At 36.8% G+C, this 13,204-nt stretch overlaps 4 protein-coding genes across 8 annotated transcripts; all 4 read left to right on the top strand.

Annotated features, from left to right (window-relative positions):
• LOC17899283 lies at positions 1 to 2,969 on the top strand. Of its 2 annotated transcripts, none has more exons than XM_006306161.2 (4): positions 1 to 142; positions 457 to 658; positions 770 to 825; positions 952 to 2,969. In XM_006306161.2, the coding sequence occupies exons 2-4, from the start codon at positions 505 to 507 to the stop codon at positions 2,815 to 2,817; spliced, it is 2,076 nt and encodes a 691-aa protein (XP_006306223.1). In that variant the 5' UTR covers positions 1 to 142; positions 457 to 504; the 3' UTR covers positions 2,818 to 2,969. The 2 variants fall into 2 exon arrangements, with proteins under 2 accessions (XP_006306223.1, XP_023633294.1); XM_023777526.1 differs by lacking the exon at positions 1 to 142 and adding an exon at positions 247 to 339.
• Positions 2,970 to 3,106: 137 nt separating this feature from the next.
• Positions 3,107 to 4,814, top strand: LOC17897914 (ras-related protein RABG3b). Its single transcript, XM_006303498.2, has 7 exons — positions 3,107 to 3,327; positions 3,436 to 3,462; positions 3,577 to 3,676; positions 3,765 to 3,911; positions 4,041 to 4,121; positions 4,206 to 4,351; positions 4,450 to 4,814. Exons 1-7 carry the CDS (start codon positions 3,275 to 3,277, stop codon positions 4,514 to 4,516), a joined length of 621 nt encoding a protein of 206 aa, XP_006303560.1. The 5' UTR covers positions 3,107 to 3,274; the 3' UTR covers positions 4,517 to 4,814.
• Positions 4,815 to 4,953: 139 nt separating this feature from the next.
• Positions 4,954 to 7,075, top strand: LOC17900700. Of its 4 annotated transcripts, none has more exons than XM_023777527.1 (9): positions 4,954 to 5,160; positions 5,264 to 5,315; positions 5,424 to 5,497; positions 5,603 to 5,704; positions 5,911 to 6,054; positions 6,144 to 6,195; positions 6,391 to 6,464; positions 6,542 to 6,631; positions 6,757 to 7,075. In XM_023777527.1, the coding sequence occupies exons 1-9, from the start codon at positions 5,027 to 5,029 to the stop codon at positions 6,779 to 6,781; spliced, it is 747 nt and encodes a 248-aa protein (XP_023633295.1). In that variant the 5' UTR covers positions 4,954 to 5,026; the 3' UTR covers positions 6,782 to 7,075. The 4 variants fall into 4 exon arrangements, with proteins under 4 accessions (XP_023633295.1, XP_023633296.1, XP_023633297.1 ...); XM_023777528.1 differs by having other exon boundaries at positions 6,760 to 7,075; XM_023777529.1 differs by having other exon boundaries at positions 4,955 to 5,160; positions 6,765 to 7,075.
• Positions 7,076 to 9,179: 2,104 nt separating this feature from the next.
• Positions 9,180 to 12,087, top strand: LOC17896900 (polyadenylate-binding protein 3). The gene is made up of 7 exons (XM_006304875.2): positions 9,180 to 9,492; positions 9,855 to 10,639; positions 10,724 to 10,801; positions 10,908 to 10,997; positions 11,085 to 11,384; positions 11,462 to 11,677; positions 11,802 to 12,087. Exons 1-7 carry the CDS (start codon positions 9,180 to 9,182, stop codon positions 12,015 to 12,017), a joined length of 1,998 nt encoding a protein of 665 aa, XP_006304937.1. The 3' UTR covers positions 12,018 to 12,087.
• The last annotated feature ends 1,117 nt before the right edge of the window (positions 12,088 to 13,204 follow it).

Consider the following 13,204-nt stretch of genomic DNA (forward strand, 5'->3'; position numbering starts at 1 on the left):
TAGAGAGAGAGAGAGCAGAGGAAAAGCATAGAGATAATTAATTAGTTAAATTCATCATCGTGTTCGATCAACTCCTCCAGAGACGCCCGCTTCATCGCCGGCGTCCTGTATCACTCTCTCTGGCCGAGCCTAGCCTTTTCGTGTACGTTTATTATTATTTTTTGGTCATCTCCTTACCTTTTCTTATCTCTCTAATCATTCGATCCGCGTTTTTCTTTTTTCCTTAATCCTTGTGGAATCGATTGTCTTTTGCGATTTTATCAAATTTTTTTTTTTTTTTTTGTTCTCTCTCTCTCTGGTTCCTGGATCGATGTATTTGACGACCTAAATCTAGATTTGGTGTGTTATATTTGATTGAATCCGTTGAATTGTTTGTTTGTGTTGCTGTTATGAATCTGTTTTAGAAGAAGAATGCAGAAACTCTCAATGGTGATTGATTTTTGATTTTGATTTAAGGGGGGGCTCTCGTTGAGGAATTGGCAAGGATTCAAAGAGAGTTTAAAAATGGAGTTTAACAAGGACCAGGTCACAGTTTCTTCTTCTATGGAGAAAACGGAAACGGATCCTTCCTGCATTTCTCAATTGAATATATCTTCTCCACAGGCCAACATGGCAGGGGATTTACTCAAGAGTCATAGACATATTTTCCCTATTGAATGTATATCCTTTTTTTTTTTTTACTTCCTCTCTTGATTTTTGGTTAACAGAGAGGACTTGTGTTATGTCGTCTGATATATACTATTGGGTTTTGGATTTTCTCACTATGCAGTGGAGCAAGGGAGTGAAGATGATGTCCTCACTCACCCTGATTTTGATACCGCTGAGGTCATTCACCTTTTATTATTCTATATATGGCTCTCTTCTCTAGTGACTAGTGGTGTGTGTTCATGATTCTTTTATCTCATACAAAGAGGTCTAACGTTTCTTTTCTTTTTTTTTTTATGGAATCAGGGTAATGGGCATTCCGATCCAACAAGCTTCGATGCAGATTTAACTGAGTACAAAAAGAAGGCCACTATAATTGTCGAGGAGTATTTTGGCACCAATGATGTTGTGTCCGTTGCTAATGAACTCAAGGAGCTTGGCATGGCTGAGTACCGTTACTATTTTGTCAAGAAATTAGTCTCCATGGCTATGGATAGACATGACAAAGAGAAAGAAATGGCTGCTTTTCTCCTCTCTACGCTTTATGCTCGTGTCATTGATCCCCCTGAGGTTTACAGAGGTTTTAACAAACTGGTGGCTTCTGCTGATGATTTCTCTGTAGATATTCCCGATGCAGTTGATGTTCTTGCTGTGTTTGTCGCTCGAGCCATTGTTGACGACATTCTTCCACCTGCTTTTCTCAAGAAACAATTGAAATTGTTGCCAGATAACTCCAAAGGCGTAGAGGTGCTGAGAAAGGCTGAGAAAAGCTATCTAGCCACTCCCCTGCATGCTGAAGTTGTTGAGAAGAGATGGGGAGGGACCGATAATTGGACTGCTGAGGATGTGAAAGCAAGAATCAACGACTTGTTGAAAGAGTATGTCATGAGTGGAGACAAAACAGAAGCTTTTAGATGTATCAAAGGACTAAAAGTTCCTTTCTTTCATCATGAGATTGTCAAACGAGCACTTATTATGGCAATGGAAAGGCGAAAAGCCGAACTCAGGCTGCTAGATCTCTTAAAAGAAACAATTGAGGTTGGTCTCATAAATTCTACTCAGGTGACAAAAGGGTTTAGCAGAATCATCGATTCAATTGAAGATTTGTCTCTTGACATACCAGATGCACGTCGCATATTACAGTCTTTCATCTCTAAAGCTGCTTCTGAAGGATGGTTATGTGCTTCTTCTCTGAAATCACTCTCCGCTGATTCAGGAGAAAAGTTACTTGAAAACACCAGCGCCAATGTTTTTAAAGACAAGGCTAAGTCGATCATCCTAGAGTATTTCCTTTCAGGTGACACTTCGGAGGTTGAACATTGTCTAGAAACCGAATTGAATGCATCTTCGAGTCAGCTGCGCGCAATCTTTGTGAAATATCTGATAACTCTAGCAATGGACAGGAAGAAAAGAGAGAAAGAGATGGCTTGTGTGCTTGTTTCTACTCTTGGTTTCCCTCCCAAAGATGTCAGAAAGGCGTTCTCGATGCTCATAGAATCTGCAGACGACACTGCTTTAGACAACCCTGTGGTTGTTGAAGACCTTGCCATGTTCTTAGCAAGAGCTGTGGTTGATGAAGTGTTAGCTCCACGGGATCTGGAAGAAGTGTTAAACCAGACTCCCGAGGCAGGCTCAAGTGTGGGCGAAAAAGTAATACAAATGGCGAAAACATTGCTGAAAGCACGTCTTTCTGGCGAAAGGATCTTACGTTGCTGGGGAGGAGGAGGAACTGAGACAAATTCGCCGGGATCAACAGTGCAGGAAGTGAAAGAGAAGATCCAGATTCTTCTAGAAGAGTATGTATCTGGTGGAGACCTCAGAGAAGCATGTAGGTGCGTGAAGGAACTGGGAATGCCGTTTTTCCACCACGAGGTTGTGAAGAAGTCAGTGGTGAGGATCATAGAAGAGAAGGAGAAGGAGGAGCGGTTATGGAAGCTACTAAAAGTGTGTTTTGATTCGGGACTAGTGACGATTTATCAGATGACCAAAGGATTTAAAAGAGTTGATGAGTCACTTGAAGACCTGTCCTTGGATGTCCCTGATGCTGCGAAAAAGTTTTCAAATTGCTTGGAAAGAGCCAAGCTTGAAGGTTTCTTGGACGAATCATTCGCTTCTGAATCTGATGAATCACAAAGTAAGAAACAGAACGGCTCGTCTTTGTTGTCTGGATGATATAACAACACATTAGAACACCAACCTCAAACCTTTTAAAAATTTTGGATACTTTTAATGACGTTTTCCTTACAGAACAAATTATTATTATTTTTTTTCTATCTTAGTGACGTTTTGTTATAGCGCATTACTTTACCGACCTGTTTCTTTTTTTTTTTTTTTGTTCCTTTGTCAATCTCATCACATTGAACAATAAATACTTTTATTTTTGCTCTGTGTTTTTGTTCTATATATGATATTATCCTACTCCTCTCATAAAAGCTGGACAAACCCCACGGCCACGACTCTTCCAGCTATTTACTTTTGTTTGCCCAAAAAGATCATTAGAGATCTAAATTGGCGCTCCTTTGTATTTTCTCATTCTCTCTGCTTTTCCAAATCCGAACAACAGAGCTCTCTGCTTCTTCCTTTTTTGGTTCTTTCCAAAACAAGATCAGAAGATACTGTGTGAGCGAACATGTCGATGCGAAGACGAACTTTGCTCAAAGTTATTCTTCTTGGAGACAGCGGGTTAGCTTCACAATTTTTCGTACCTAACTTTTTTTTCTTTCTTTCTTTTTCTTGATTTAACCATTCTCTTGTTTTCTTTTTCTTGGTTCCTCTCCCCCAATATCTCAGGGTTGGCAAAACATCGTTGATGAATCAGTAATTTAACTAAATTTGTTTATTTATTTCTTTCTTTCTTTCTTGGGGTTTTCTTCTTTTTTGTATCTGTCGGTGTAAAAAAAATAAAACACTTAAAACTTATTTTCTATGTAGATATGTGAATAACAAGTTCAGTCAACAGTACAAAGCTACGATCGGAGCTGATTTTGTCACCAAGGAGCTTCAAGTCGATGACAGGCTTGTCACATTGCAAGTGAGGTTTTTTTTCTTGTTTCTTAAAGATTAAAAAAAAAGTTTGCTGTCCCTTTAGTTGAATATGATGAATATTTTCGTTTCTAAAGATATGGGACACTGCTGGGCAAGAAAGGTTTCAGAGTCTTGGTGTTGCTTTCTATAGAGGTGCAGACTGTTGTGTTCTTGTCTATGATGTAAATTACTTGAAGTCGTTTGATTCTCTCGATAATTGGCATGACGAGTTTCTTAAACAGGTAATTTTTCTTTCTTTTATCACACTTCTGTTTCTCCTCATCACGTTTCTCTTATCCAAAAAAAAGAGTCTTCGATCTTCTTCGTTTTAGTGACTGATAGATAGATATATAAATTGTGTTTTGTTACAGGCTAGTCCACGTGATCCAAAGGCATTCCCTTTCATACTTCTTGGTAACAAGGTTGATATTGATGGAGGAAACAGCCGAGTGGTAAGTTAATTCTTAATTTTTGGATCAAGAAGAGATACAAATACAAGTCCTTGTAATTTGCTATACTTGTTCCTTGGTGTCCAGGTATCTGAGAAGAAAGCTAGAGAATGGTGTGCTGAAAAGGGAAACATAGTCTATTTCGAGACATCCGCTAAAGAAGATTACAATGTCGACGACTCCTTCTTGTGCATCACAAAACTTGCCCTCGCCAATGAACGCGACCAAGATATGTAAGTGCAAACCTCTCACTAGTCACTTCTTTAGGTGAACTTCCTCTGGTCTTTATACTTTTTTACCTTCTTTCGGATCCTTAACTCCGGCGCAACAGATATTTCCAGGGGATTCCAGAGACTGGTGGTTCGGAGCCTGAGCAAAGAGGAGGTTGTGCTTGCTGAAGATGTACAGTTCTTTTGCGAGCTCTCTTTGATTTGTGCATTTATATATAACTTGTTTTGTCTGAAATTTTTGATGATGAGACGACCAATAAAAAAAATCAATACGAGTCCCTTAGTAAGGTTTTGGTTATTGGTTCATCATCTTTGATGTTTTGTGAGTCACAATACGTTTTGCAACAGTTGGAACTTGGAACTGTATACAAGAAAAGATCTCTCTATTCAAGTGTGTGTATGTAATAAATAATTTCTACTCTTTTTATATGTAATAATCTCTATTAAAGTGTGTATATAATAACAATGTCTTATGTAATGGAACCTTGTGAGTCCGGTTCAACCAAATGCGGTTCTGTCTGAAATATCAGTTAGCAATTTGGAGGTGACGTGGCGCTTCTTTCACCACTTGTTTCGGTCGCTCCTTCGAGTTTATTCAGTTGAATCGTCGTCAATCTTTTCGATTTCTCATTTTCTCATTTCTCTCGTTCCTCTCTGTCTCTCTTGTGTTGTTTAACAATGGCGACGACTAGTCTAGTTACCGGGCTAAAAGTGTTTTTACCGGTTATGTTCTGTGTGATGCTCGCGACTCTTGTCTACACCGTTGTCACCGATGGCCTTCCTTTACTTGATCGCCAAGATGTCTTCACACCGTAAAACCCAATTCCCCCTTTCTCTATTCCTTCATTTGCGCACACACATACACAAACAGTCACAGATATGTTTGTTCATGTTCGTTTTCGTTACGTTTTTCAGATGGTTTGTAACGACAATTGTGGATTTCTACATTAATATCGTACCTATAGCGGTATGCTTTCACTGATTTATATATATCCTTGCATATTCTTTACTTGTTATTTTTTTAATAAAAAAAAAGTTTTAATTTTTACTTGTTTGTTATTTCTCTGAATTTCAGGTTTGGATTGTGTATAAGGAGTCTACATGGTCTGGTTCAATACTTTGGACTATTTTGCTCATCATGTTTGGCAGGTATCAACTTGTTATCTGAATTCTGAAGCAAGATCATAGACGACATTATCTTGCATTTTTTGTTCATTTTTTTGTCTTTGTTTTTTTTTTTTTTTTGGTTTCCAGCCTCACGACTTGTGTGTATCTGTTTCTGCAACTTCTTAAGCTGACAACTCAAGAAGCTTCAGAAGATCCTATGTACTATTTGTTACTTCGAGATTCAGTCAAGTATGTGTTACCATTTCTGGTTCTTAACTTGTTTTATGTGTTGTGACTCCATCTTCATTTGTATCTCTTTAGTATGTGATTAGTGGCAGTTATGATCTGTTCTCCAAGCTGCTCACAAAGTTCCATTAGAGAATCATATCTGCTGTATGGTTTTTGTGGAAATTCCAGAACCAATTTAATAAATGATGTAAATGTTTTCTTGTTAGGGATGGAGTGGGTCTGAGAGACAAGAATTCACTTGTTGTCACTGCAAGATTTGCGTTTGGTGCCTTAGGATGTGTGATGCTAGGCGCTTTGATTTACACTTGCTCAACTTATGGTTCTCCTTTCCACTCGGAGCTTCTGTACCCGTGAGTTTCATTTCTTTCTGCATTTCTTTGTTGTGTTGAAATCATATGTCCCTGGCTTTGCTTTATTCACTGGCTAAATCTTTCCACAGGTGGATGGTGGTTTTATTGGTTAACTTCTACATTAATGTTGCAGTCTTATCAGTAAGTCTTCAATCTTTCACTGCATTATCTCTTGCTCCTTTTGGTTTGCTGCAAAACTCTATAACGCCATTTTGAACATTGCCTAGAGTAGTACTATGGATGGGTGATTAGTAAAAGCCTATAAGTTGTATATAAGCTCTGCAATAAAGTAACTTATTTTGCTCTTTCCATGAGTCATTTACTCGTTTATTTCAGGTTTGGGTTGTCTATAAAGAATCTAGTTGGATCATTGGAATTCTCTGGGTTGCTCTGTTGATAGGCCTTGGCAGGTACAGTTCTCTCAAAGTCTTGAACTCTTGATGGACAAGAACATTTTTCATTCATGTTTACTTGATACTCTTTTCAGCCTTGGCACGAGCGTAGCCATTGTCGTGCAGCTATTCCGTCTCTCTCCTCTTGACCCGCTCTACCTCGTTCTGGTGAACAACAGTAATCGGTAAGCTTGGAATATGCGAAAATTTCAGAAAACGTCATCTTAGGAGAGATGGATTAGATACTCAAAGCAGCTTACGAACATACTCTTATTATTCCTTTTTTTACATTTTAATCTTTGGTTGGAAGAAGCAAAGTTAAAAGTAAAGGCTAAGTAGTGAACTCTCATGGGTCATGGCAGGGCTGGAGATATGTACGAACGCACTCATTCTGCGGTTTTGCGTATGTGAAGTAAAGCTGTGTGATTTCATTTTAACGCTTTACCACAAAAGTTCAAAACATAATTTTTTATCTATTACAACAAGTTTGTATCTTCCATAGTTTTCTTCTGTATATTGTAGTCTCTTTTATGTGACTAAACTTTACTTGTGTAATCAAATTTTTTGGTCATGGCTTGGGAGAACACCTATGGTTTTGAGACTTTATAAATCCGGAAAATTTTGCTTTACTGGACCGGGTGGCTGTGTTATTGGGCTGTTTGATGTTTGATGGCATATTTTATTTTAGTCAAAAAGGTAAGTTTGATGTAACTTCATTAGATGGCACAATTACAATCTCCATAATCTCCTTAGAGTGCATATTCATTTTCTCTATTGCACAACAAATACATGTATTTAAAAGATACATCATATGCTATAACAACATGTTTTTCTCTATTTATCAATAATGCATGCTATTTTACTATATCACAAGCTATGTTTACTAAAAGAACGGCATTTTACCGAATTCTATATTTTGTTAATCCAACATTCAACATACCAATCATCACCATTTTCATATTGTAAAAATATTACATGACAGAAAATACAGTTTGGAGATATAACAATCCCTTCTAGCAGTATCCCAATATATATATATATATATATATATACTCTCCTTTAGTCTCAGTTTATGAAAAGTTATATAAATAACTTAAAAATATATATATACTCTCTTTCAACACATATATAACTCAATATGGTTTATCATATCTATATGCATGATCCGGTCAAAGACTCTGAAAATAGTTTAATACTCCTATTATTGGTAGTATAGATATACATTAGGCATTAGCCATGAAAAATCCAAGACTTCCACTTCTAAAAATACATGGATATTCATCGTTTATTCTATATATACTAGTAAAAAACATAAATTCATACTAATACCAATGTTCAACGAGTACACAATTAAACATGAACTTATATTGTACACTGTTATCCATGATGTTTTTAGCATATTATTTTGCAGCGTTGTTAAATCTAATTTTGCAGCGTTCATAAAGAATATGTCATCTAAAACTAATGAAATATTAACAAACCATTTATCATAATCCTAATATTTGGTCAAAAGAATCCATAAATACTTTAATTAGTGTCTCTATTTATAGTAATCTAGATTGATATTTTGGCTATGACCAAATCAATTGGTCGCAGCATCTGCTCGCTCTACGAAAGTGATAAGAAAAAAAAATACAATTCTTTTTATATCATTATTTTGTGGATTTAAAATTATAATATATATAAAATCAGACAAGACACAAGTAAAACAATAGGTTAAACATAACATTATGCTATGTTTTTAATCGTTAACTATCCGGTCAAAGAATCCACAAATAATTTAATACTCCTAATATTGATAATGTAGATATAGATACATTAGCCATTATAAAATCCGAGAATCTCCACTCCTAAACATACATAGATATCCCATGTTTTACTAAAAATCTAGACTAATAAAAGTCATAATTCGATACTAATACCAACGTTCAAGGACTACACAATCCACATGCACATATATGTTGTACATGATGAAAGAACTTATATTATCCATGATGTTTTTTTTTTTTTGACAAAGCCATGATGTTTAAAACATATTATTTTGCGCCATTATTAAATCTAATCTATTTGAAGGAAGCTCTAGTTCATAAAAAAATAGAATCTAAAACTAATCAGACAACAATTTATTTATCATAATCCCAATATTTGGTCAAAAGAATCCAAAAGTACTTTAATTAATGTCTCTATTTATAGTAATCTAGATTGATATTTTAGCTATGACCAAATCAATTGGTCGAAAATCTATTCTTAAAAAGTGGTAAAAAAACACACACACACACACACAAATTTTCACATTCTTGATTTGTGGATTTAAAATTAAAATCTGTGTAAAATCAGTCAAAACACACAAGCGCAATAATAGGATAAGAACAACACTATGACCACTAAATTGTTAATTGTTCGGATCCAAAGGTCACTGAGTTTATGTATAAATACTCATACACACTCTTCATACTAGATTTTTGTATCTCTTCTCTTCACTCCTCTCCGATCATTAGAGGAAAACTAAAAAAGGAAAAAAAAAATCAAAATAAGAATAAATTCTTTTCCTAAAAACAGATAAAATTAAAATTTGTGAAGAAAAAAATATAGTAACACAATCTCTTTCTCACCATAAAGAAAACAAATCTTCCAGTTTTTGTTGTTGTTTTTTAATAGAGAATTGGTTATTTTTGTTTCCTTTACGGGGCAAGAGAATCACAAATCGTCTCGTAAAAAGTTGAGATCACCATCATGGCAGCGGCGGTTGCAACGGGTGTTGCACCAGCGACTATGGTTGATCAGGTTCCAAGTCCGACAGCTCAAACATCGGTTCAGATTTCGGTTTCAGTACCGGTTTCATCTCCAGAGACGGTGGCAGTAGTGGCCGATCAAACACACCCGAACTCATCGCTCTATGCGGGAGATCTAGACCCGAGAGTGACCGAAGCACATCTGTTCGATTTGTTCAAGCATGTAGCTAATGTTGTCTCTGTTAGAGTTTGTCGTGATCAGAACCGCCGATCTTTGGGATATGCTTACATCAATTTCAGTAACCCTAATGATGGTAAACAATATTCTTTACACTTGAAATTTCTTAGTGTTCAACTATAGCAGCATGTTAAAAAAAAAAAAAAAAAAAAAAAAAAAAAAAAAAAAATTAAATTGTACCATGTTTATGCTACATTGATTTGTATGGTTTATTATCAAAGGTACAGCAACTATAGAAGTAGTTGATCCATGATCACGATCAGTCTCTTATTTTGTGATCTTATTTTAGTTCAAAGCGTGATCAATTTGTTTGAAAATTCTCTTTTAATTATTAGAACTAAACTTATAAATTTCATAAATTCTAGTTTCTTACAATGAGGATGATGAAGATCTTATTTGCTTATTTTATTTATATATGACGTGATTTATATTTCGCAGCTTACCGTGCAATGGAGGCTTTGAACTACACTCCCCTCTTTGATAGGCCTATTCGGATAATGCTCTCAAACCGCGATCCGAGCACGCGATTGAGCGGCAAAGGGAACATTTTCATCAAAAATCTTGATGCCTCAATCGACAACAAGGCCTTGTTCGAGACGTTTTCAAGTTTTGGAACCATCCTCTCATGCAAAGTTGCAATGGACGTGACTGGCCGGTCAAAGGGATATGGATTTGTCCAGTTCGAAAAGGAGGAATCGGCTCAAGCCGCAATTGACAAGCTTAACGGAATGCTAATGAACGACAAGCAAGTGTACGTCGGCCACTTCATCAGACGCCAAGAACGCGCTCGGGATGAAAACGCCGCCCCTACACCACGTTTCACTAACGTGTACGTCAAGAATCTCCCAAAGGAGATTGGTGAGGAAGAGCTACGGAAAACGTTTAGTAAATTTGGAGTGATATCGAGCGCGGTTGTGATGAGGGACCAGAGCGGGATCTCGAGGTGTTTCGGGTTTGTGAACTTTGAGAGTACAGAAGCAGCAGCTAGTGCGGTTGAGAAGATGAACGGGATAAGCTTGGGGGATGATGTGTTGTACGTTGGGAGAGCGCAGAAGAAATCTGAGAGAGAGGAAGAGCTGAGAAGGAAGTTTGAGCAGGAGAGGATAAACCGGTTTGAGAAATCTCAGGGAGCGAATCTGTATTTGAAGAATCTTGATGATAGCGTTGATGATGAGAAACTCAAGGAGATGTTCTCTGAGTTTGGAAATGTAACTTCTTCCAAGGTAATATTTATAAATCCATACATACATACATACATGTTGTTGAGTTTATGTTGTCTCTTGACACGATCCCCTAACTAATTGTAGGTTATGCTTAATCCACAAGGAATGAGCAGAGGATTTGGTTTTGTTTCTTATTCCAGTCCTGAAGAAGCCTTAAAAGCCGTGAGTTTCTAAAACTTTTATTATATTCTAAAACTCTTGTATATTGTTATGTTATCTGGGAGATGAACACATATATATATATATATATATATATATGACAATGCAGCTGAATGAAATGAATGGGAAGATGATAGGAAGGAAACCACTGTACATAGCTCTTGCGCAGCGCAAAGAAGATAGACGAGCACACTTACAGGTTTCGTAAACTCACTTTAACATGTTAAAAACAAATGGCTTTGTCATAGTTGTGTTGTGACTTAACACAAACGTTTTCTGTTTCTAGGCGTTGTTTTCTCAGATTAGAGCACCAGGGCCAATGTCCGGGTTCCATCACCCACCAGGTGGACCAATGCCAGGTCCACCTCAACACATGTACGTAGGCCAGAACGGAACAAGTCTAGTCCCGTCCCAGCCCATTGGATACGGATTCCAGCCTCAGTTCATCCCAGGGATGCGTCCAGGTTCTGGTCCTGGCAACTTCATCATGCCGTATCCGCTTCAGAGAGGACAGCCTCAGGCCGGTCCTCGTATGGGATTCAGGCGAGGTGCTACTAACATGCAACACCACATTCAACAACAACAAGTATGTTATAACAGAAAACTGAGTTGGTTATAGTTTTGACAAATCACGAAACTGATATTGGATTGGATTAATGACAGCTTATGCATCGTAACTCGACCCCTGGAATGAGATATATGAATGGTAATGGTAACGGGAGGAACGGGATGGATTCGAGTGTTCCACAAGGAATATTGCCTCCAATCATGCCATTGTCGAGAGATGGTTCTTCAATCCCTCACCAGAAAGCTCCTCTCCTTCCAATATCTAAGCTCACTTCTTCCTTAGCTTCTGCTAGTCCAGCTGATCGCACTCGGGTTTGCTTCTTTTCTCCCTATCTCTGCTAATTCACTGTTTGTTTGTAATTTACTTTACATAACTTGGCATATAAGTTTATAAAGATATAGTTCATTAAGTTTTATAAGAATTGGTTGGGCACAGATGCTTGGAGAGCAGCTTTACCCACTAGTGGAAAGGCATGAACCACTTCACGTGGCTAAAGTCACAGGAATGTTGTTGGAGATGGATCAAGCTGAGATCCTGCACTTGATGGAGTCACCAGAGGCACTCAAGTCTAAAGTATCGGAGGCTTTGGATGTTCTTAGGCTATCTGTTGATCCACCTGATCATGATCTTGGTTTCTCTACCACCGACTAAAATTCGCAATGCGTTTGCTGAACTTTGTTTCTTTTCTTTAGTTTCCTTGTGGACTCGTTCTTTTTTTTTTTTTTTTTCTTTTTTTTTTATAGCATTTTTCTAAACTTAGTTTATGGTTTTTGTGTCTTTTAACTTAGTTTATGAAGTTTTTTTTTTATCTGAGCAATGAAGATTTTTTTAAATAATCTGCGGAAACAAAGCATTGTCTCAATTTCCGACCTCCAAAATCTTTATACCTAGAAAAATAAAATGAATGGACATGTAGCGACATACTTAAAATTTAGGTTGTTCATGGTCAGCAAAAAGAGACAAAAGCCCTTCTATCATGGTAGTAGTACAGTACTATACTGATGTGAGTGTGTACAGTTATGAATTGATTCGAATGTGTCCTACATCAAAATTTGTGGTTTTTATTCGACATGGTTCGTTTCAATTATATGCACACATGATTACTCCTTTTTCTTTTTTGGATGATATGTAGAATGAATACAAGAGTCTCTTTATGTTTTTATAGTCGGAAACAAAGCCATTCAATTTCAATGATTGTAACATTCATTTCATTAGTATATGTTTTGATATGACGTTGAATCAGAATGGTTTATGTTGATCGGAATATACTCTCAGTCACAACAAGAATCTAATTATTCAATTAGTTTATTCGGAAACACACATGGTGGCATATAACTATACTAGCTGAGAGATATTATAAAAAAGTTTGGTACATGAACCATCTCTCTCTGGTCATGTAAAAAGATATTATGAAAAGTCAACATTAGTGCTAATTTCAAATTGACCATGCTCTAACGCACAAGAAGATTTGTTTATATAATAAAGATGCTTGAATAAAGAAAGAGAAGAGTGTGAGTGGGGGTTGATACGTGTCACCGTCCAAAATGCGTCTGACCCTTCTCATTGGAGCTACACTAGCCGACCCTTTTGCCTCATCATTTGTTGACTTCAGTCACCTTTTTTTACATAATTTTAATTAGCTTACTTAATAATGTTTCCATTCATCGTCTGATTCTAGATGGTTCCATCCACTTTCATTTTTCTCTTTGACATTTACTTTCAAACGTAGAAATCATATTAACGTAGTATATGATTTGTTTGTTTTTAGAATTTGACAAAAAAACAAAATTGAATTTGATCATTGTATGTATCTTTTTTGAGTTGAGATGATAGGTTAG

Source organism: Capsella rubella, unplaced genomic scaffold (genome assembly GCF_000375325.1).
Source record: "Capsella rubella cultivar Monte Gargano unplaced genomic scaffold, Caprub1_0 scaffold_1, whole genome shotgun sequence".
Classification (NCBI taxonomy): domain Eukaryota; kingdom Viridiplantae; phylum Streptophyta; class Magnoliopsida; order Brassicales; family Brassicaceae; genus Capsella; species Capsella rubella.